The sequence below is a fragment of the Lampetra planeri genome, chromosome 20, assembly GCF_965212315.1.
Source record: "Lampetra planeri chromosome 20, kcLamPlan1.2.h2, whole genome shotgun sequence".
NCBI lineage: Eukaryota > Metazoa > Chordata > Hyperoartia > Petromyzontiformes > Petromyzontidae > Lampetra > Lampetra planeri.
In genome coordinates, this window is record NC_136126.1 from 8834118 (window position 1) to 8857374 (window position 23257).

General features: G+C 48.8%; 1 protein-coding gene across 6 annotated transcripts in view; it reads right to left on the reverse strand.

Annotated features, from left to right (window-relative positions):
- Positions 1-2448: 2448 nt before the first annotated feature.
- The window catches only part of MVB12B (multivesicular body subunit 12B), a 104524-nt gene continuing 83715 nt past the window's right edge, over positions 2449-23257 (reverse strand). For 4 of the 6 annotated variants that reach the window (XM_078603508.1, XM_078603513.1, XM_078603510.1 and 1 more), the window contains 3 exons: positions 10718-10773; positions 5351-5401; positions 2506-2700 (listed from right to left, as the gene is read on the reverse strand). In XM_078603508.1, coding sequence (XP_078459634.1) covers positions 2635-2700; positions 5351-5401; positions 10718-10773 — 173 coding nt within the window. In that variant the 3' untranslated portion in view covers positions 2506-2634. Of the gene's footprint in view, positions 2701-5350; positions 5402-10717; positions 10774-23257 lie in introns of all 6 variants that reach the window. The other 2 variants (XM_078603511.1, XM_078603512.1) reach the window with 1 other exon arrangement.

Consider the following 23257-nt stretch of genomic DNA (forward strand, 5'->3'; position numbering starts at 1 on the left):
CGGTGGTGGGGGAGGGACGGAAAAAATTGCTCAAATTGTTGACACTTTGAGAACTAATTACACCGTGAAAACCGTCTAAAAATGCTCTATTTTGTTGATTTTTTATATATATATATAAATCGTGAAACAAAATTCAACGCCCACTTGCGCACGAGAACGCGGTCTCGTTGCCTCCATCGGGAGCCAGAGCCACGGATCGGCTGTTGTAATTCTTGGCACAATCGACGACTCGCAACGTCATCGCGGAGGCAAATGAAACGCGACGATCGCAGAAAGCTGTGAAAGGCGCACGAGCGACGGGATCGCCAGCGACTGAACGGCACACACAACCGTGACGGGCAGCCGATCGACGAATACATCGAGTTTCGTTCGGCTGCCAGACTCCATGACCGATGGATCGCGAGCAAAGTTGGCGCAGTCGGAACGGTCGGAGCGCGAGGCGTTGAGGGCGCCATGGGCAGAGTGTGCGGCATTCAGAACGGCAGGTCCGCAGGCTAATTAAGCGGCACGCTTTACAACTCCCCGCTCTGATTCTATCGTCAGGGAACTCCACAAGAACGTGGCAGAGAATGGAAAGAGGCAAGAGAGTGTGAAGAAATATGCGCGCGATGATGCGTGCAGTGTGAGAGAGGCAAGAATCTTACTCAGAGCCGAGTTTTAACTTTGAACTATTTTTTATTTTACCAGGTAAGGCTCACCGAGCTCCATAGCTCTTTTTCAGAAGTGACCTGGCCACAATTCATAGCTCAACGAAGCGGCTGATCACGTGGAAATATATAGCAGCCAAATATTCTAAACGCGCGTTTCTAAATGTGGAGGGAAAAACTGGACGACCCGGAGAAAAACCCACGTGAGCACGGGGAGAACATGCAAACTCCAAACATACATACGCCAGGGTCGGGATCGAACCCATGCCCTCCTCCTGTATACCAGGCGAGGTAGTCAACATCTCGCCACCACGGAGCCCTCACAACAAATACGACCAAACATTCTCAAAGACATCTTGCGTGAAGACGACACTTTGCTGTCTCCGTGTGATTGTGCTTAAACAACGGTTAGCAACCAGACAGGGGGCTTCCAATTGACGCGAGCTCACCAGGCTTTTGTCTTGGACCTCGGAGGTTTATTTCGTCATCTGAGCCACGCGGACACAGACAATCACGCGCAAGCGAACTCCCCTCGGGAGTCCGGCTCAAGCACCGAGATGTTCGTCATTCGTGGGTTTAATATAAAGTGACAGCCACTCCACGACGAGGGCAGCCCAAGTTGGTTTCTCTTTAAGGACACGTCTCTGCAATTTCACCCTTTCCCAGACGTCTGCAAGTCGCAGGGTGGGTGGTCCCGTTCACCGCTGAATCTCGTGACGCGCAAGCAGTTAGCGTACATTTTATATAGAGGGGTGTAGTGCCGTAGTTTTTAAAGACATTGTACTCACCGCAGAGAACTGTCGTGATATGATAGCTGGTGCCAAACTGTGACACGCGCCCTCCCGCATGGCCTTGTGGGAGCCTCGGTCCCGATAAAAGTTATTTTAGTTTAGTTTTCATTCCGGCTCCGTTCCGATGATATACACGTAGGTAGACGTACGTGCACGTGCGTCATCGGAATGGAATCGGGAAGAAAAAAAACTGATGACGTACACCGTCGGAATGGAAAAAGGTTACGGAGAGCTCCTTGTCTTGGTGAGAGCGACACGCAACAAGTGAGAGTGTGCTCGTGAGGATGAGATAGAAGCCTTAAAACACGGGGGCCCACATCCGTGTGAAGATAAAATGTATCTCGAGGTGGTGCCGCAATGATTAAAATGTGACTCACAATATACACTTACACAAACGAGTACGATTCGACGTTTTGATTTTCTCAGCGGTGAAAGGTCAACAACAACAACTACCGGGGCAAGACGAACTCACACGTTCTTCTAAGAGCTATGTACAAATAAAATGGGCGGATAGACGTTGGAAGGTCAATGCTGTCTCTCGGCCTCACGAGACCCGACGACAAAAGAATCAGAAGGAATTACGATTAACACCCATTTAAAAAAAACATTAATATGCGATAGTAAAACTCTGTAAACACAACTTGCAATGTACACTCGCGCCGACGCACGCGCTTGAACCAGCTCATCGTCCCGCACCAGTTTGCTTTGCCCCCCTTTTGCGAACGGCGGACGCGACACTTCATTTGGACGTAACAAAAAATTATTAACGACGACACTCGGCGTACGTGGAACTGAATTAGGGACGTTAAAAGATTGCAGCGTTGGCGTTCCGCCGCCAATTCCCGACACGCGTCAAGACATTGAGATCTCAATTTTCCACGGTGGCAAATTTCTGCGGCAGAATCGCACGTTTCCATTTGACATCGGACAGATTGAGCTTGCACCTCTCAGCCCCGCCGGCAACTGGAAATTAAGCTCCACCAAATCCCTCCTGCCGTAAATTACATTTTCGGGATCATTAATTTCTCGTCGAAAGTCTCCCCCCGCCCCCCCCCCCCCCCCCCCCCACTTGGCTCCGGAGATGGCTTCTTTGTGACGATGGCTGCGTGGCGTTGCGCGTGCACGGAGGAGGATGGAGAGGGCGGCGAAGACGGGAGGCCGGGGTCGGGAGGGGTCGTCGTCGTCGTCGTAGCGCCTCACGACATGGCCGGAGGTTTCCTCGCCGCCGCTGCACTTCTCTCCGTCAAGAAGTCATAGTCGTACTGTCGGCGTGGGCAAGACGGGAAAAGGCGGCATTCATGTTAGACTAGCCACGGGGGCAGGGGAACATTTTACTCACCGAGGGGGTCGAAGCAGGACTCGCAAACACGAAACAAAAGTAATGGTAGCTCAACGGAGTGGCTCACGACGAGGGAATGTATTGCAGCCAAATGCTCTAAACGCGTGATGTTGATTATTATTATTAATGCGGAGGGGAAAAACCGGAGGACCCGGAGAAACATCCACACGACCACGGGGAGAACATGCAAACTGCAAAAAGAGCTCTTAGCCAAGCAGGCTGTACCTGGTAAATAAAAAAAAGAATACATGAATACTAACAATTAGATTCGAAACAACGTCAAATTTCGCGATTTTTTTTTTTAATTCACCCTCTGGACCTTCAGAAATCCTCGCCGCGTTGCAGCAACCCTGCCACACAAGTGCGCCATCTCAGCTTGAAGATAGCAGCGTCTAGACCACAGCGAGTCTACACCCATCTATGAAGTGTTATAATTCTTCGTGAGACATTACACCATTTGCTTGTGAATTCGTGTTGTTAATTCGTTCCATTTTATTGCAAAATGTCCACGCGGTGTGTATTATTAATTGCTTGCGTTTGCCTACGGAGCCGACCGTTGGCAAGGCAACCTTGACAATGAGACAGTGAATCTCCAGGGTTTAACCCTGGTTAAATAAAGATTAACAATAACAATGATAGCACGGTTGGAAAATTTCGTGGTAAATTGTGGAGTACAGAGAGGGAGAGAGAGCTCGGAGAGAGCAGAGAGGCACACGAGGACTCGGTGGGGCGGGGAGGAGAGCGGTGTTTGAGGAGGCAGTAGGAGCTAGGCCATGGGGCCATGAGGGATGGTTCACAACGGGTTTATGCTGGTTAAATAAACATTTACACGGTGAATATCGCTACCTAACCACGTCTGTTCACACAACGTTAAATAAATAATCGGGTTTCTTTTTGTACACCACCCGTCGTCACACCGCCCTTGTGAAATTAATTTCTCAGCAGCAGATAGTTTCAATAAGGTGAACTCGGTAGCGGTTTCGACTTTCGGCCGTCTCATCGGCAGAGTCGTTGCCCTGCTTCAACCAATCAATGCTGGTGGACCACCACCTGATGTTTGTTAGCAAGGACCATTGCTGTAAAAGAAAAAAACGGGGCTTGGTTCGAAGCAAAACTGTGTGTGTGTTGTATAGATAAAATAACCACGTGAGTGTCGCTGAGCGGAATGTTAAGGGAGGCTTCCTTCCCATTGAATTGGCGTCACGGTGGCGAGATGTTAACTACCTCGCCTGGTATAAAGGAGGTCGTGGGTTCGATCCCGACCATGAAGCCTGTTGTATATTCGGAATTTGCTTGTTCTCTTTCCCAGAGGTCACGTGGATTTTTCTCCGGGTCCTCCGGTTCTTCACTCCACATTTTAGAATCAACGTCACGCGCTTAGAGTATTTGGCTGCTATAAACGTCCACTTCGTGTGAAGCTATCATTCGCGATGGCCAGCTGGCTTCTGAAAACGAGCTATACAGCTCAGTTGCCCTTACCTGGTTAAAATGAAAACCGTTATAGCCGAGTAATAGAATAACACAAAGGCATGCTGGATATAAAAAAACACACAGCAGTGGATCTCGCACACAGCAGCGAGCGTTTCACCAGAGGGCGCCAGACAACTGCCGCTTGGCAGCACCAGCCGCGCTCAACCCTCAGCCTTGCTGCGTTCTCTGTGGCGCTTCGTGTCGACGGAGGTGACGGCGGCGGTGGTGGTGGTGGTGATGATGATGATGCATCATCAAAGGCACGGGAGAGCAGAGCGCCGCGCCGGCAATTACTGCGATCGTAAATTTCTGACACTTGAACACTCTCACTTTCATTGCCCTCAACAGGCCAATTCCTTTTCTATCACACCGAGATTATGGCGTGCTCGCAGACCGCCCGCCCGCCCGCGCCCCAGGTAGGTGCGTGGGTAGGCGGCTTTGTGTGTGTGTGTGAAGGCATATTCTGACGTGTGTGTGCGTGAGCATTCACGTTTTTGTGTTTGTACATGTCAGTGTGTGCGCAAGTTAGTGTGTGGGTATGCATATACGCGTGTGCGTGAGTGTGCATGATAGTGGGGAGCGGTAGTGCAGTGGTTAGCGATACGCTGCGCTACGAACCTGGCGACCCGGGTTCGATTCCCGCTCACGGCCAACACCGGTGACGGTTATCCGAACCGGTCCTGGGCCTCCCCTAGGTCGACTCAGCCTCAAAATTATTATCAGGTGCGGCGTGTAAACATCGCTACTAGGCAGAGGTGTGGACTCGAGTCATGTGACTTGGACTCGAGTCAGACTCGAGTCATGAATTTGATGACTTGCGACTCGACTTGGACTTGCATAACAATGACTTTGTCCCACCTATGAGATGTGGACTCGAGTCATGTGACTTGGACTCGAGTCAGACTCGAGTCATGAATTTGATGACTTGCGACTCGACTTGGACTTGCATAACAATGACTTTGTCCCACCTCTGCTACTAGGGAGACAAAGGCGGCCGGGCGTGGTGCTGGCCACCCACCTCCCTCGTGTGCTTCGGTGCCGGCCTTCAAAGGTGCTACTCGCTAAACAGCGCTTGCCCCAACAGTCTGCTAAGGATCACCCACCTCGGACTCAATCTCTTTGAAGGACTTGAGCTGGATGTGTGGGATCTCGTACTGTCGGCGCACACGGGGAGAGAGGTGGGGGGGGGGCACAGGGTGGGGGTGGGGAGGCACTTCAATTAACTGCACCGCTCCCAATCCTCGCCGTGCGCTTACTCCGCCACGCAGCGCCGCAGACGCCGTTGCTGCAACTGCTGGTGGTGGCGGCGGTGAGATGTTAACTACCTTGCCTGGCAGACAGGAGGTCGTGGGTTCCATCTCAACCCCGACGCCTGTATATTACGAGTTTGCGTGTCTCTCTCCCCGTGGTCGTGTGGATTTTTCTCCAGGTCCTCCGGTTTTTGCTCTCCACATTTAGAATCGACATCACGCATTGAGAGTATTTGGCTGCTTTAAATTTCCACGTGATAAGCCACTTCATTGGGATATCATTTGTAGCCAGGTCACTTCTGAAAGAAAGCTAAATAGCTCAGTGGGCCTTACCTAGTTATAAAAAAAAAGTGTTAAGTTTAGTTCTAGAATGCCACGCGCCCGCGACCCATTGCGAGTGCGGTCGGTGGATCACGCAGGTAGGCTTTCACGACCAATATTATCCATAATACAGATTTTTTATTGGGTTAGAAATGCCACTCAGATTATAAATGTTGTGGATTTGCTCTCCAACACACCGATGTGCCGTACTAGTAACGAATTGGCACGCTCTGTTAACGTGACAAACCTTACTCATTGGCTGTGTCGGGTGGTGGCGGGTTTAACGACACATTTATATTTACGCGATCTAACCCAAAAAAAACCTATTATGGGTCACTCGTCTTCACATGCAGCAGCAGCAGCAGCGTGAACCTCAACTCACAGGGCTACGGACTGGGGAGGGGGCAGGGGGTAGAGTAAGGAGGCAATACAGCAAGCATGTTGTTAGCGCATTCGCGTGCATTTCTCAGCGTTATCTCCTGGAATAGGGTTGGCGTTCTCCGGCCCCCGTGGCTATCTGGCCCCCCACAACGCTCGGCCCCGTCCGAAACAAACGTCCGTCAACTTCGCTGGGTAATCGGAGGTGGCGATTACGCTGCTTTGCAGCTCCCGGTCTAAATAAAGACTGGCGTTGTGCAGAGGTAGGTGCGTGGAGCCGTGCGTGCATTCCCTCCGGCCGGGCCGTCGAAAGCGCGGGCAATGTTGCACGTCACACCGACTGCCGAGAAAATCCTGCGAAACGAACTGAAAATCTTGATTTGAAGCTTTCGTGACTGCAGGAATCCATGCTCTTTGGTTCTTTCGGTAAAGTCACGTTGGTAGAAAATAAAATAAAATATTTTATTTTATAAAATATTATATTTTATTTTATAAATTATATTTTATTTTAAATTAAATACTCTTTGGTTCTTTTGGTAAAATCACGTAGGTAGAAAATAAAATAAAATATTTTATTTTATAAAATACAATATTTAATTTTTTTATAAAATAAAATATTTTTATAAAATAAAATATATATTTTTTATAAAATAAAATAAATTTTATTAAATAAAAGATTTTAATAAAATAAAATATATATTTGTATAAAATAAAATAAAATGTATAAAATAAAATAAATTTTATAAAAGAAAATATTTTATTTCATTTTATACCTACGTGACTTTACCGAAAGAACCAAAGAGTACGAAATGAAAATGTTATTCCTGCCGGAACACTGTTTCACGAAGCTGAAAGAAGACATTTGAACGTGAGTAAAATAGAGGTGTGAGGGAGTGGTGGTGGTTGTGCAGCTACTTGCACTAAGAACCAATTTGAGAGTTGGATTCCCAGTCACGGTGAACATCAATGGGTGAGTTGATATCCGTATCGGCTCTCCCAGTTGCCAAACGGATCACAGCGTGGTGAAGCCTGGTCAAACACTCCCCCACCCACCACCCCCATAACTGACACGGTGGTACGGAAGGACCATCCTACACACAGTGGTTTGAAATTACAAACTTTATTTAGCTGTATTATTATTATCATCATCATATTATAAATTGCTTCACTGCCGCTAAAATTAATAAACATTTAAACTTAATTGAAAATGCTAAATGTAATGCCCTTCGCTCCAAACAATTAATGCTTTACCAACAACACCAACAACAAAAACCCCGCGTCAATTAAATTTTCCAAGTCATAACAGCGCAGTGTTTCCATCGCACCGTTCACAGAAGAAGGTGCTCGCTTTTTTGAGAAAATCGATGTTTGATCCGATTCGAGTCTTTTTGCCTTTCGCTGCGTGTATGTGATGTTGAACTTCTTTCGCGCCATACGTAGCGCGCGCCTGTGTGTGCGCAACAGCAGCACTTGCCCCAGCGGTCTGTGAAAGCTATACGGGAGGCGGGGCGGGGGGGGGTCTTTGTCTTTTGTACAAAACAAATGCGCTCACCACCTACAGAACGTTTTTTCTTCGCGTCGGGAAAAACCGCAAAGGGCCCTCGCCACAACGGACGTCACGAGCGCGCGCGCGGCCAGGATTTAGTTTTGGAAGTAATGGAATATTAAATGACCCCGGCGAATTAAACAACGGAATCCCCCTCCCCCCCACCCCACCCCACACAACCCACGCACAGTCAATGGGACTTGATGAACGTCAGCGATTTCAGTTGTGCAACGCAACTTGTCCGTACGCGTCCAAACTTTTGCGCTGTACGACATCCACGTTGCATGTTTATTTACCCTACCAGGTAAGGCCCACTGAGCTGTATAGCTACTTGGTTCAGAAACGACCTGGCCACAAATGATAGCTCAACGAAGTGGCTTATCGTGTCTAAATGTATCGCGGTCAAATACTCTAAAGGCACGTTTCTAAATGTGGAGGGAAAAACCGAAGGATCCGGATAAAAATCCACGCGACCACGGGGAGAACGTGGAAACTCCAAATATACAGACATCAGGGTCGGAATCAAACGCACGACCTCCTGTATGCCAGGTGAAGTGGTTCACATCTCGCGACAGTGGCGCCCCACGTGCTCGCCACGGAGGTATTCGCGACCACGCTGCGGAGCTCGCGCTCGGGATGCGCCGCATGTCGCTCGGTACGTCTCACTCTGGTGTGCGGAGTGAAACGTCTGACATCGCATGTAAATATATGGACAAAAACAAAGATCCCCGGTGTAGCCTTTAACAGACGCTTGCGGCAAGAGCTGTCAGCGAGCACCGACGTAAACCCGGCAAGGCACCACGCCCGGCCTCCTTTGTCTCCCCAGTGGTGATGTTTACACACCGCACCAGGTACTCATTGAAGGCCGAGTCGACCTCGGGGAGGCGCCAGGATCGGTTCAGGTATTTGTCAGTGTTGGTGATCACGAGCGGGCCGTACATACTTCACCACGCTGGTCAGTGGGGATTGGAGAATGCAGCAAGTCCAGAGGACCATCTCGAAGTTGACACTCGCCGCCGTCGTTAGCCATGGACCGGGAATCAACACCCGGGGTCACAAACCTGACGGTGCGGTAATGGCTACCTACTACGTACATTGCACACGCACGTATAAATGCCACATTTCCACACGACACACATATACATACGCAGCGCGTGTATAAAAACTGCAGAGCGATCTACAGTATTCATAACGCGTTACAGATCAAGAACGCGTACAGGGTTCCTCCGTGCACTCGCCGGAATGCGGAGGAGCCTTCACCGAGGGATAAAGCGATGGATATTTACATATTTATTTGGAAGACTCTGCATTATTCATTTCAATACGAAGCATGTAATCGTGCCATGCCCGAGTGAAGCCTTATTTAAAATCGTATGCATAATCATTTCGTGAAGGTAGGCCCCCCTCGGAAAAAATATAAATACGCGTCCGGAGCGAATTCCTTTCATAATGTCATTTATTAACACGTCAATCTCTACCCCCCCCCCCCGCACACCCCACGCGTCCGGCCAGAGGGCCCCCCCCCATCTCACTTCCAAAGAAACCATCCTCGTCGTTTATCCGCCCCGAACTTCCGCAGAGGGTTCCGGCGCCGCACGGCGGCCGAAGGGACGCTCACCTGAAAGCCGCCGTTCAATAATGGACGCGGGATGAATGTTTAACGGCACGGAGGATTAATATTAATGTACGCACAACGCGGCGGTCGCAATTAGCCGGGGTAGCGCCGCGTCCACGCGGAGGCGGCGAGGAGCGAACGACGCCGGCAACGTCGACGATAAGGGGGTGCCACCCCCAACCCCCGACCCCGTGCGTTCGGGACACGGGGAACGAACGAGACCCGTCGGTAAAGAAATTTGACAACGGACAAGAACGGGAAGGGCGCTGCCGAAAGAGAGGACGCGGGCGTGCCAACGTGAAGCGACGCTCCGCCTGCTACGTGCCGGGTGCAGCGGTGAATCGGGGTTCGGTGGTGGGCGCCGCGCTGCTCCGTATTCATTTTGGTGGCAAATGTTTCCGGATGCATTTTGTCTCGCCATTTACAAGTGTTTGTGGCGGGACGTGCTCAACGCTCGTTGTGTTGTTCTGCCGAAAAAACACACGCGTAGAAAGTGACTCTCGACGACTTGTTTTTTTCGGATTGCACTTTTTATGAATGTTGATAATTTGAATGTTTCTGTATTTATGCAGGAATTTAACCCGCGCCGCTCAGATTTCAGGGAACCGTGCTGACCGCTACGCCATCGTTGGGCCCTCTTGAGATTTCACAACCAGTGAATTGATTCACGTACGATCAATACATACGTAAAAGGACATCATGTACAAAGATTCCCCATACAACCTCTACAGGCTGTTTGGGCAAGTGCTGTTAGCGAGCACCTATAAAGACCGACAACACACCAGGGGGCGGTGTGGCCAGCACTGCACCAGGGATCCAGGGGAGACCCAGGACTGGTTCAAATATATGCCACCGATATTGGCCACGAGCAGGAATCGAACCGGGCTCGCTGGGTTCGAGGCATAGCACCGTCAACCGCCACGCCACCGCTCACCGCATAAACAGGATACGCGAGGGTACGCGTAACGCACACGCGGCACGTAAAAAAACATACGCGCAAGATGTACACGCATACAGACACACACTCACGCGCACTCGACTGGAGGTGATGAAAGAACCCTTTTGGAGGAGGAAAGAACCGAAGATGAGAGCTCGGCGCTGGTGTCAAATGCCAAGCCAGGCATCGGAAGCATCCGTACCAACAAAGGGAACGTCTATTTGACAACGATCGGCACAAGCAACATCGTATGATCAAAGCCGCCGCGCGAAGAGAAAACGTACGGAGCGTGGCACCAATTAAACGGAAGGGCAATGTATTAAATTGCGAGAAGGCAGCAGTGCTGCTTGCATAAATGAATTTGTGGCGGGTAAACTTAGCAGAAGAAAAAAGAAGAGCTGTGAATTAAATGTATTTACTCACATTGTTACTGTCTGTCGCGTATCGTTCGTGCAGCACAAAGGGTACGCCTTCCATCGCTGGAGGGGGATGGGGGGGGAAAACACACGCACGCACACGCGCGCAGACACACGCACACAAAATCCCTGCTTAGATTTGCCAGGTCACAACACAGTTCTTCCATTAAAAAGCTTTTAACATTCCTCGACAAAAGGCGGCGTACAACCTTTCGCTTCTCTGGAGTGTTTCTTTTTTCTTGGGAGAAAAACAAGGACGGCCATCGACCGCACACTTGCATCAGTCTCATTTCACCATCATCACCACCATCACCATCATCGTCGTCGTCATTATCATCGTCGTCGTTAAGTAAGAGCAAACAAAACATCTGTGCGGCATTGCACCGATTTCTACTGCTATTGGCCCCGTTGCAGTAACTTTATTATGTTTGTTTATATTTGGTGGCAAAGGGTGAGCACCACAGTGGTTGTGAGTGAGGGTCAACGCCTCGCTGGGTGGTGGTGAGTAGTGGTGGTGAGTGAGGGTGAGCACCTGTGCTGAGTGGTGGTGAGTTGTGGTGGTGAGTGAGGGTGAGCACCTGATGGAGTGGTGGTGAGTAGTGGTGGTGAGTAGTGGTGGTGAGTGAGGGTGAGCACCTGTGCTGAGTGGTGGTGAGTAGTGGTGGTGAGTGAGGGTGAGCACCTGATAGAGTGGTGGTGAGTAGTGGTGGTGAGTGAGGGTGAGCACCTGATAAGAGTGGTGGTGAGTAGTGGTGGTGAGTGAGGGTGAGCACCTGATAGAGTGGTGGTGTTTAGTGGTGGTGAGTGAGGGTGAGCACCTGATAAGAGTGGTGGTGAGTAGTGGTGGTGAGTGAGGGCGAGCACCTGTGCTGAGTGGTGGTAAGCATTGCAGTGGTCATTGCACTGCACGACAAAATCCGGTGAGCAGAGTTAGATTCCAGGCCACAGCTAAGGTCGGTGGGCCCGAGTGATATTTGAACCGGTGCTGACTCTGTCTGCCCCCTTAACCAACCTGGATTGAACAGCGTGGTGAAGCATGGTCAAATGACTATCCATGATCAACACGGCATGGGCAGGCATTCGTTCAGCGGTGGATTGACAAAGGGCTGAAAATTGTATTGTTATGTTCATTGATAACAAAGAAGCAAAGGCATGTACAATACAAATGTTTTCTAAAGTCAGGACACATGAGGTTATTTTAACACCAGCATTAAAGGGTTTAAATTGTTTATTCTTTAAGTCGACATTCTATTATCTATTATCAGTATTGATCTCTCTTTCTTCTTCCTTTGCAGATGACATTTACAAAACTCGATCAAGAACCCTGAATGAATTGAGACACAAACATAATTGATGAATGTTCAAAGATTACAGCTGTCATCTTAAAAGAAAGTCCTAATTCAATTTCAAAAGAGAATTCATGCATGCATTCACGTTAATGGAAGTCACATTGAAACATTTGTTATAATAAATGACATAACCCTAAGTAAGACCCAAAGAATATAACCCTAAGTGATTTATAAAAATAAATGTAATAACCCTGTATGTCTTGACTTTCGGGCCACTTGGATTATTTAATATCACACATATCTAATGTGACACTGCCATGGAGTTACAGCGGTGAGGAAGAACACATCCAGACTGCGGGGCCCGTGAAAGTTACAGCCACGCCTGCCGTCCCCTCTCTCTACCCAAATGAAAGTCATCGCCTCTACCATTGTTGTCTCAAATGCCCAGGAATTACCACGTCCCCGTCGCCGCCCCATCCGTCCACGAATATTTCACACATTCTCACGAAAACTACAAAGCCCTTGTATACCGATCGCTGCGAAACTTACGACGACAACTCGCCAATACCAATGGCACGACCCGTATCGATTTTGGGGCAAGAATAGCAGCTCAACACTTGAATGTGCGCAGCGCTTTCAGCGCAGCGTGCCTCAGAATGCGTAAACCGTTCACTCGTGGGGCACCGGGCAGGGCAGTCGAGTGAGTCGCGCAAAAGGGCAGCGGGCAGAGGGGCAAGGTGAGCGGGGGAAGGGATGCTGGGATGGAAGTCTCCAAGGTACCGTGGGGGCGCCGCAGTGGCGAGATGTTAACTACCTCGCCTGGCACACAGGAGGTTGTGGGTTCCATCCCGATTTTCTGGATGTCTGTATGTTTGGAGTTTTGGTGTTCTCCCTGTGGCCGTGTTGATTTTTACCCGGGTCCTCCGATTTTCCCCTCCAAATTTAGAAACATGCATGTATGCAGAACATCTTTCGCACTGTGCACAGCCAACCGTGCTAATCGGAGGTGCGGGGGAAGGATAACAAACTAAACACAAAAAGCTGTTCTAAAGAAATGAGTTTCCAATCTATTTCCACGTGATAAGCCACTCCATTGAGCGATAATTTGTGGCCAGGTCGCTTCTGAAGAAGAGCTCTATAGCTCAGTGGGCCTTAGCTGGTAAAATAAACATTGTTGAGTTTCGTTTTAGACATTGAGGGTGGGGTTCAAGATGAGCAGCAGGAAGAACAAAGGAGCGCCGGGAAGGAACAGGAGGAGGGGAAGAAGGAACTGCCGGGCAGAGATGTCCGGGATAATGAGATGGTGGTGAAGATGATGATAGTAGCAGAGGGAACAGAGAGAGAAGAGAGACGGAAGGACGGAGGAGCAGCGTCTGTTTTCAGAGGGGGTGGCGGGGAGACGGGGAGGGATTCAAAGTGGGTGTGGCCACACGGAAGTCACATGATCTGCAGGAGGGGTGGGTGCGTCTGTGCGTTTCCGCGAGCGTGTTAATTCGCACTAATTAAATTGTGTGGATTTGCTTATCCGGGCTCTTCTCAAGTTTCGTGACAGCGTGGGCAGGCGGGAGACCTGGGGGAACGAGTTCCACGGTGGCCAAGTTCACATTTCAAAACGTCGCAGCGGGCAAACAAAAACCCCAAGCGTGGGCGTGCACCGTACTGCCAGTGTAAACATTCAAGCACAGCTCAGAGCGATGCGCTTTACGCGAGCATGTTTTGCTTACGCGCGCGCGATTAGCGACGAGGGATGCGCACGACCCGAAGCTCCCGGAACGCGCCCGATCCTTACGGCGGAGACCTCGGAAGCCAAAGCAGACACGGAGCTCCGGGACGGTGCTTGGATCGGAGACCACCGGGCGCAAAACACCGGGTGCGGTCGCCGCTGCCGGCGGCAGTTGACTCGCGGTGCAAACTCCACCGTCCTTCTTCCTGTGCAACCGCATACCTTCAACTCATTTCTATTGAACCGCTTTTTTGCGTTGGGTTTTGTTGTCGTCCTTCCGCCGCACCACCACCAACGAGTACGGTCGGCTCCGCGCAGTGCGCGCGAAAGAAAGTTCAACGTACGTCGTACGGACGCGCACGTGCGCATACAAGCCGTGCCGAACGGCATGGTGAAGTACGGGGAGTAGCAAATGCGGCGTACGCATTGTGCGTCGACGAGGATCGATAGGGGGCTGGTTGCGGACGCGCGTGGTTCGATGCGGTGCGCCGCGACCCGGAGCGTTGCGTGCGCGCGTATCGGGCGTCGGTGTCACCGACCCCACGGTTACAACGGCGCAGGCTAAGGGACACATTAACGTAATGATCCTTCGATAATTAATTAAGGGCTCGCGCTACACAGCCGCAGGGCCCTGCTCCACCAACAGCGGAGGAGAGGAGCAGAAAGGATGACATCAACTGCTGCTGCTGCTGTGGGGTGTTCGCCGCACAGCCCAAGAAGTGATTGATTGGGAAACGGACACTAATGAACGCCGTTGCACACAAGCACGCGGTGGTATATGCATGTACACGTACAGAAATACTCGTCACGATATATCGGCAGGCGAAAGCACCACTAACAGAGGATATCCCGGCAAATCATGCGAGTATTGAGCATGCGTGTTTCACTAATTAACTGCAAGCATACCAAATACGCAGACAGCAGGCCTCCTTCCTAAATCTATCCCTCTACATAAAGGAGTACGAGCATTTTTCTTTAGACAACTCATCAGCAACACAACTTTATGGGAGTTCATAATATCATCAGCTGCATATTTGGCAGGAATGATTCACTCCACTTCTTTATAATTCCTTTTTTCTTCTTGGTTCTTTCGGTAAAGTCACGTAGAAGGGAAATAATAAAATAATAACAATTAAACATAATGAAATAAAATTCTCACGACGTTTCGGCCACAACGCAAGCAGCCGTCCTTAGGTGAAGAACAGGGCTGTCGAAAAGACAGACGCTGAAACGTCGTGAGAATTTAATTTCATTATGTTTAATTGTTATTATTTTATTATTTCCCTTCTACGTGACTTTACCGAAAGAACCAAGAAGATGAATCCCTGCAGTCACGAAAGCTTTAAATCGAAATATAATTCCTTTGTTTAGTTTGTTGTCCTTCCCCAGCACCTCCAATTAGCACGGTTGACTACGTAGTTCAACAAACCTACTTACATATTTCATCAAATTCCCATTTTAAGGTTGATGATATAACCGAGTCGATAGGTTATATGTATGTTGAACTACTTTTGCACCGTTCGTAGCCAACCGTGCTAATCGGAGGTGTGGGGGAAGGACGAACAAACTGAAACACAAAAAGGAATTAGAAAGAAAAGTGCATATCTCCTTAATATCCGAAAGAAGAGCGTTCCAGGTGGCTGGAGAAGTGCATCTGAAAGCGCGCGATGCAGTGGCCATCTTTGTCCGATGGTTCACGCACCAACTGCCGATTGTGTGCACACACACACAATTAATATCAGTCCTCTACTCACCCAGCTCAGCCTTGATTTGACCACGTGATTATTGACGAAAGAATGTACCCAATGTACAAGGAGACACCACTTTAAATTGCACACGGGTAGGTCAGCAACCTACTTGCTTCGCTGCCTTACACGGGAACCTACCCTCGCCCGTGCCCATGCAAGGACGTCGCACACCGCAATAAGTCTCGATGCCGCATGACCGCGACGGTTTAGATCCGGGGTCGGCAGCGCCGCGGCTCCGGAGCCTGCGTGCGGCTCGTTGAGGACTGCTGCTTCGTCGTTTATTAAGGACGACCACCGTCTCGTGTTCACGTGCATTGCGGGCTCTTGAAACATTGACTATGGGAATCCATATTCTTGGTTCCTTTCGGTAAAGTCACGTAGAAGGGAAACAATAAAATAATAAAAATAAAAAAACAATACAATTCTCACGACGTTTTGACTGCAACACAAGCAATCATCATCAGGTGTGAAAAACACAGCAAGAAAGTTTGAAAAAAGTGTGATCATTTTATTGTTTTATCATTTTATTGTTTCCCTTCTACGTGACTTTACCGAAAAAACCAAGAATAGGAATCCCTGCAGTCGCGAAAGCTTTAAATCAAAATTTATGGGAATCAAGTTCACCGTGGGAGTCCAGTTCACCATGGAAGTCCAGTTCACCATGGAAGTCCAGTTCACCATGGAAGTCCAGTTCACCATGGGAGTCCAGTTTACCATGGAAGTCCAGTTCACCATGGAAGTCTAGCTCACCATGGTAGTCCAGTTTACCTTGGAAGTCCAGTTCACCATGGAAGTCCAGTTTACCACGGAAGTCCAGTTTACCACGGAAGTCCAGTTCACCATGAAAATCCAGTTCACCATGGAAGTCCAGTTCACCATGGAAATCCAGTTCACCATGGAAGTCCAGTTTACCATGGAAATCCAGTTCACCATGGAAGTCCAGTTTACCATGGAAGTCCAGTTCACCATGGAAGTCCAGTTCACCATGGAAGTCCAGTTTACCATGGAAGTCCAGTTTACCATGGAAGTCCAGTTCACCATGGAAGTCCAGTTCACCATGGAAGTCCAGTTTACCATGGAAGTCCAGTTTACCATGGAAGTCCAGTTTACCATGGAAGTCCAGTTCACCATGGTAGTCCAGTTCACCATGGAAGTCCAGTTCACCATGGAAGTCCAGTTTACCATGGAAGTCCAGTTTACCATGGAAGTCCAGTTCACCATGGAAGTCCAGTTCACCATGGAAGTCCAGTTTACCATGGAAGTCCAGTTCACCATGGAAGTCCAGTTTACCATGGAAGTCCAGTTCACCATGGAAGTCCAGTTCACCATGGAAGTCCAGTTCACCATGGAAGTCCAGTTTACCATGGAAGTCCAGTTCACCATGGTAGTCCAGTTCACCATGGAAGTCCAGTTCACCATGGAAGTCCAGTTCACCATGGAAGTCCAGTTTACCATGGAAGTCCAGTTCACCATGGAAGTCCAGTTCACCATGGAAGTCCAGTTTACCATGGAAGTCCAGTTCACCATGGAAGTCCAGTTTACCATGGAAGTCCAGTTCACCATGGACGTCCAGTTCACCATGGTAGTCAAGATTACCATGGGCAGGGTTTGGCAACCTGCTGCTTCGTGACGTCATTTATTAGGGACCACCGTCTCGTATTCACCACGGTGCATTGTGGCTCTTGAAACACCGTAATGTTTAACTGAATGTTGAAAAAAATGTTTTTTTCTTGTTATTTACATTTGCCGACCGCTGGTTTCGATTAAAACCAAGGTCAGGAGGTGACCACGGCCAATGTTGTTGATGCCAGCACTCACTGCCATCGATTCCTTTTGGCAAATCCTACAACTCTTGAAACAATCGACACCAAACCCTCCAAGATCCAGCTTCAGGTCTTCCCATTTTTACAATGGGCGAGACCTGTCTTCAAGGACCGATCCTACAGCCTCATCATCGTCACCACCACCACCACCACCAACCAGCACCACCAACCACCACCACCACAATCTGGGTTTGGCTCTTCACGTTGTTCACTCCCCCTTGGGTGGTGCGCCAATGCCCATCTCGGTAACCTGCCCTCCACCACCCTGCACATGTATCCCACCCATCACAACCTCCTCGTCCCGTGATATGCTCTGCAGAGATATTCTGCAATGTTCTGTTCTGAGCTGGCATGTCGCGTACCCTATCCTGTGCCGAGTATCCACGTACACGGGTGCTTACACCCACAGATGTGTCAGCTTCTACGCTCATATTTCAATACGTTGTATGTTTTCATATATCAAATTGTTCATATATCAATTCAAAACTGTTCATGTGGACTTCCTTCAAAGGTCTTAGAACATGACAGTGTAAAGTGTGATCTCCAGCTATGAATCTCTCTGGGCACTCTCTCTCTCTCCGTACTCTGATGAAGAGCCATTACTCACAATGCTGGACTCATATATACGTGTTTGTTGTAAGGCAGTGTAGGCAGGGAGGGGGCAGAGCAGTGGTGCAATTGTTAGCGCGCTGCACTACGAAACCGGCAACCCGATTTCCATTCCAGGACACGGCTAACATCAGTGGCTGGCGAGCGAGCGACATCTGATCCGATCCGCTCCACTAACCCAGCAACGGCCGACACGGTGCAGAGAATCCTTCATCGGGCAGCAGGCCGACAGAGAGTACCGTACATTATTAACGTTCAAAAGGCGGCGTTAATGACGATCGCGGCAGAATTGTTTCATACTCGTGGCTGCGAGTTTAATTTAGACGCCTGTGCCCTGGGTCGAGAGAAGCAGCTCCGTACCGGCAGTGGCAGCGGAGGATGCGGAGGATGAGGAGGATGAGGTTAATGTGCGCGCGTGCGTACGTGCGTGCGTGCGCGCGCACACGTACGGACGGACGGGCGTATTACTCGCGCCGACGCCTGGCCCGCTCGCTGGAAATGACGGGCCAGCCGCTAATTGTGTTCGCACGAGAACGCGTCTCGTGCCAAGGACATCAAACCACGATATTAAAATCTTGGGGGTTTTCAATTCCGCCCGGCGTTTTAACGAGGCCTGCCAGCGCGGATAACGGTCTCGCCCGTTTCATCAAGCCTTCATAAATAATTATCTGGCTCCTTTTGAAAACTTCAGGCCCACAGCTCGGGAAGAAAGCCAGCTCACCGAAATTGTCTGTTCTGTAAAATTGCTGTCTTCTAACTAGGTCTCTCGTACACAATGCGTCTGTATGTATATATGTAGGTCAGGGTTTTCCGAAACTCCAGTCTTCATGACCCACCGACCACCACCACTCTACCCCGCGTTTACCAATTTACTCCTCCCCATTCAAATACAAACGTGCACACTGCACGTTGCACGCTGCACGCTGCACGCTGCACGCCCCCGATGATAGTTAAACGCATCCCCCGCGCGCCACGGCAAGGCCATTAATGCTGTCTGCGTTAATGGAGCCGATTGCTATTGAGGTCTCGAAGAGTGCGGTTTTTCTTTTCTTTTCTAGACGAGCTAGAACAATTCCTAAAAATGATTGCAGCTCAGGGACAACTCAGTAATTTCCTTAAAGGGCTTTCTCAGAGGTCGCCCCGATTTGAAATCAACTAAATTTATCGCCGGAGGAAGGGTCTCTCTGCACTTGAATATTTGCGACAGGCCTGTCCATTGCAGAGAAAACCCCGGAACACAAGCTCCAGCTTCACCCCCACCCCTCCCATCCGGCCGGCAACACCAGACAAGATTCCAGCAACCCAGCCCCAGCTAGAAACGTTATGGCCATGTCCTTAATTGGCTAAAACTTTTAAAAGATACATTTTATAGTAACGTAGAAGGGAAATAATAAAATAATAAACATAAAACATGACCTTAGGTTTTTTCGGTTGATTCACGTAGGTAAAAATAAATAATAAAAATAATATTAATAATATAAATAAAATAATAAATCACGACGTTTCGGAGGCAGCACAAGTCTCCGTCATCAGGTGGGACAGTCACAGCTAAATTTACTGTATCAACTGTATCACTTGATACAGTACATTTAGCTGTGACGGTCCCACCTGATGACGGAGACTTGTACGTCGTCATTTATTCTTAAATTTCTATTATTTTTATTATTAATTTTTACCTACGTGACTTTACCGAAAAAACCTAAGAGTATGAATCCTTGCAGTCACGAAAGCTTCAAATCTAGAATAAAACGTGATTTTACCGAAAGAACCAAGAAGATGAATCCCTGCAGTCACGAAAGCTTTAAATCGAAAAAGAAATTTTATATTTGAAATTATATGCTTTCTTAACTTTTTTCATTCATTTTTATTATTCGTTTATTTTTCTCTGACGTGTTACGTCTGACACGGAAACGGTGTGCGGTTTTTATTGACTAAACCCGACTTAAGAGCTCCTGAGCTCACAGGGTGCTGCAAAATAAATGGAAAATGATCGCGACGAGTGAGAGAGACCCTCACTACTTGGATAAAACTCGCCAACGCACCGCCGCAAGACATTCACGTCAGCAGCGGGGGGGGGGGGGTTGAAACAAGATGATAAAATACTACGTGCGAATATTTATCTTTTTGTGTGTGTTTGTGTTACACTTTTCATATGTATCGTGAAACTAACTATTCGGTGAAATGCATATTCCCGAGAGGAAGAAAGTTTAGTAGGAAGGGGGAGCGGCGAGCTCTGGGATGAGCAGGGCGACACGTCACCGTACCCGTAAAGGGTCTCTTCCCATGGACTTCTTGCGTTCCGCTCTCATTTTTTGCAAAGTTTGAATGCACCGCACGACTGCTGCTGCTGCTGCTGCGGTCGGATAATTAAATAATTGATTGTGCTTTCTATCAATTAAGGAGACCAAGCACGCTCTCTGCACGTTGTCCTCCCAAGCCTAGGGGACACAAGCGCTCGGAAACAGCAGCAGCAGCAAGTGTTCGTACAAAACTTTTTTAAAATGTTAAATTTTAAAAAATCTCATTATACGCTGGCCTGCTGTGGTTTTACGTCCGCAGTATTGTTCTCGCTCGTACCGTGTGTGCAGCTGATTGCAGGTTGTTCCCTGCACCTTTGGTTTTGTTATTTACCCCCAACCCACCGCCCCCCCCCTCCCCAAGGGTCTCTCTTTTACAGAGGAGACGAACGAGCGGCCCCCACGAGGTGCACGTCCGTTCACCAACCGCCACCAAGTTTCGCAGCCTGTTTCTTTTTAAATCACCGCATTGCATGCATAATTCTGTCTCTGGCCTACGCGGCAACGTACACAAGGCAATTACACAAAAGGAGTTGGCCCTACGTGGCGTCTGAATGTGAAAACTCAAAGACGCCGCGCAGAACCGGCGGGCCTATTTGTATGCACGCGTGTACCTTGAACTGCCTCCGCACCGTACGCAGCCAGCCGTGCTGATCGGAGGCATTTATTTTGTCGGCAGAGGCGGTCGGGCAAAGGCAGAGGGGTAAAGAGGAGCTCTTGAGCCGTGGACTTGAAGGTGAGGTAAAAGGGGGGGACACAGGGAGTCAACAGCACAGATGGCTGGGGGAAGGGAGTTCCGGACTACGAGGGCACAGCAGAGCCGAATGAATATTCTCCTCTGCTGGCTGACCTCTTTCTGTCGCAACAACGATTGGGCATTGCTTCAACCGTCGCCTCAATGTGTGATCCGCTGTACGAGTTTATACGACAAGTCAGCGTCGACACCCAGGTGCGGTGGGCACACCCGAAATCCGGCGCGTTGGAAGAGGGGTTGCTGGATCAAGCAGAGATTGCGTGTGATATTTTAAACCCACACCATTGGAACCTCCTTTGCCAGTAGAAAAATATGATAATTAGTTTTTTACCCTTTTATCTGGCAACAAAACTGACACCCAAAGAAGGTGTCAGTTTTGTTGCCAGATAAAAGGGTCAAAAACAAATTATCATTTTAAACCCACGAGGCTATAAGGTGGGCAGTAGATGGCAGTACAACAAGCGGGTTGCCGAAGCATACGTGTGAAAATGTTAGTTTCCAATCCATATGTACGGCTTTTCCACGCATACACTGGTAAAAAAAACAAAAAAACTTGGTGAAAACATCGAGTGCTGGATGAAGACCTCCCCACACTGCGTCAACCACAGGGGTTTGGTTGGGGATATGTTGCCGCGATGGTTCGTGGGGGTTGGCGAACGGTGACCCAGCGTCGTTTCAGACACACGTCGCAAGCGACCGACACCACCCCCCACCTCCCGTGCCACACACAAAGGTGATTCTGTGTGACCTGCGACGCATTTTTCTTTGCCCCCCCCCCCTCCTCTTCACGATCGTAGATGTCACCTGAAAATAATATGAAGAAACGGCCACAAACTCATATTCTTTGGTTCTTTCGGTAAAGTCATGTAGGTATAAAATAAAATATAAAACAGTCTGCATCAGCAGCAGACCATGCTTTCCCGCCTGATGACAGACGCTTGTGTTGTGCCCGAAACGTCGTGATATATTTTATTTTATACCTACGTGACTTTACCGAAAGAACCAAAGAATATGGATTCCTGCAGTCACGAAAGCTTCAAATCAAGCTTGGGCCACAAAACTCCTCGAGCTAAAACTAACGCTTGTAAAGGACGCCTACGATTTAGTAGAAAGTAAAAGAATAAATCCCACACACGGAGAGCAGCGGAGAAAGGAGACACTCCGGCCAGCCGGGCCACTCTCCGTCACCCCTCCCAGCCGCCGCTCGTCTCTAATCGGATATCGACGCACATTCCTGCTGCATCTGCTCCGCTGTTCGCGTTAAGAAGCATCAACGTACGGGGGAGACTCCATTTGCGCCCATAATTACGGTTTTCAATCGTCTTAAGCCACACGCTCCTGCGAACGAGGAAGGTGGGGGGGTCTGGGCGGGCGGGCGGGGCGACTGATGGCAATTACCCGTGGAGAGAAGTTACCAATACGGCTTCTGGGTTCGTGACAATCACGCGCGGCGCGTTGACAAGGTTTAAATATCGCACAGAGGGCTCAGGAAATTTCATTTAAAAAAAAATTCGATTGCAGCTTTTTTATTTACCTCCCTCCCGCCGACGCCCACGTTTTATTTTTAGGTCTCGCTCGCTTAGGGCAGATGGCAGTTAATAATTTTTAACACGGGGTGGAACGAACATATGCCGCGCAAGCGCAAATTTACCTATCGACGGCGTCTACAGATGTAGCAAGACCGTGCGTGAGCGCCGATGTGTACGCGCGTATAGTCTATGCGTGTGCGCACGCGCGCGAAAACCCATGTAGAAATACATCCAGCATATCCCTCCTCAACGTAACGCCTACGAGACCGCCATGAGTCAAAGTGACATTCATTTACGCGTCAAATATATTACATTGTTTCTAGATTTGAAGCTTTCGTGACTGCAAGGATTCATACTCTTAGTTTTTTTGGTAAAGTCACGTAGGTAAAAAATGAAATTAAATTTAATTAAAATAAAATAATAAAAATGAAATAAAAAGTAATAATAATAAAATAATAATAATTAATATTTTATTTTTTTAAATTTTAATTTCATTTTTTACCTACGTGACTTTAACCAAAAGAAACAAACCGTTCTATGCCGTATGCATGCATACACACACTTTGTTGCATTTCGTCAAGTTTAGCCTTCCCTGATATTTTGCTGCGGGGTAATATTGCTAACGATGAAACGATTTAAGCACCGACTCTTTTACGTTCCTGTTAAAAATAATGCTCAAGGGTTCGTAACGTTTCACGCATTCTCACGAGGCTACGAAGATCACACACGCACACACAAGTGTGTTTATACAGCACCCATGACAAACGAAGGGTAA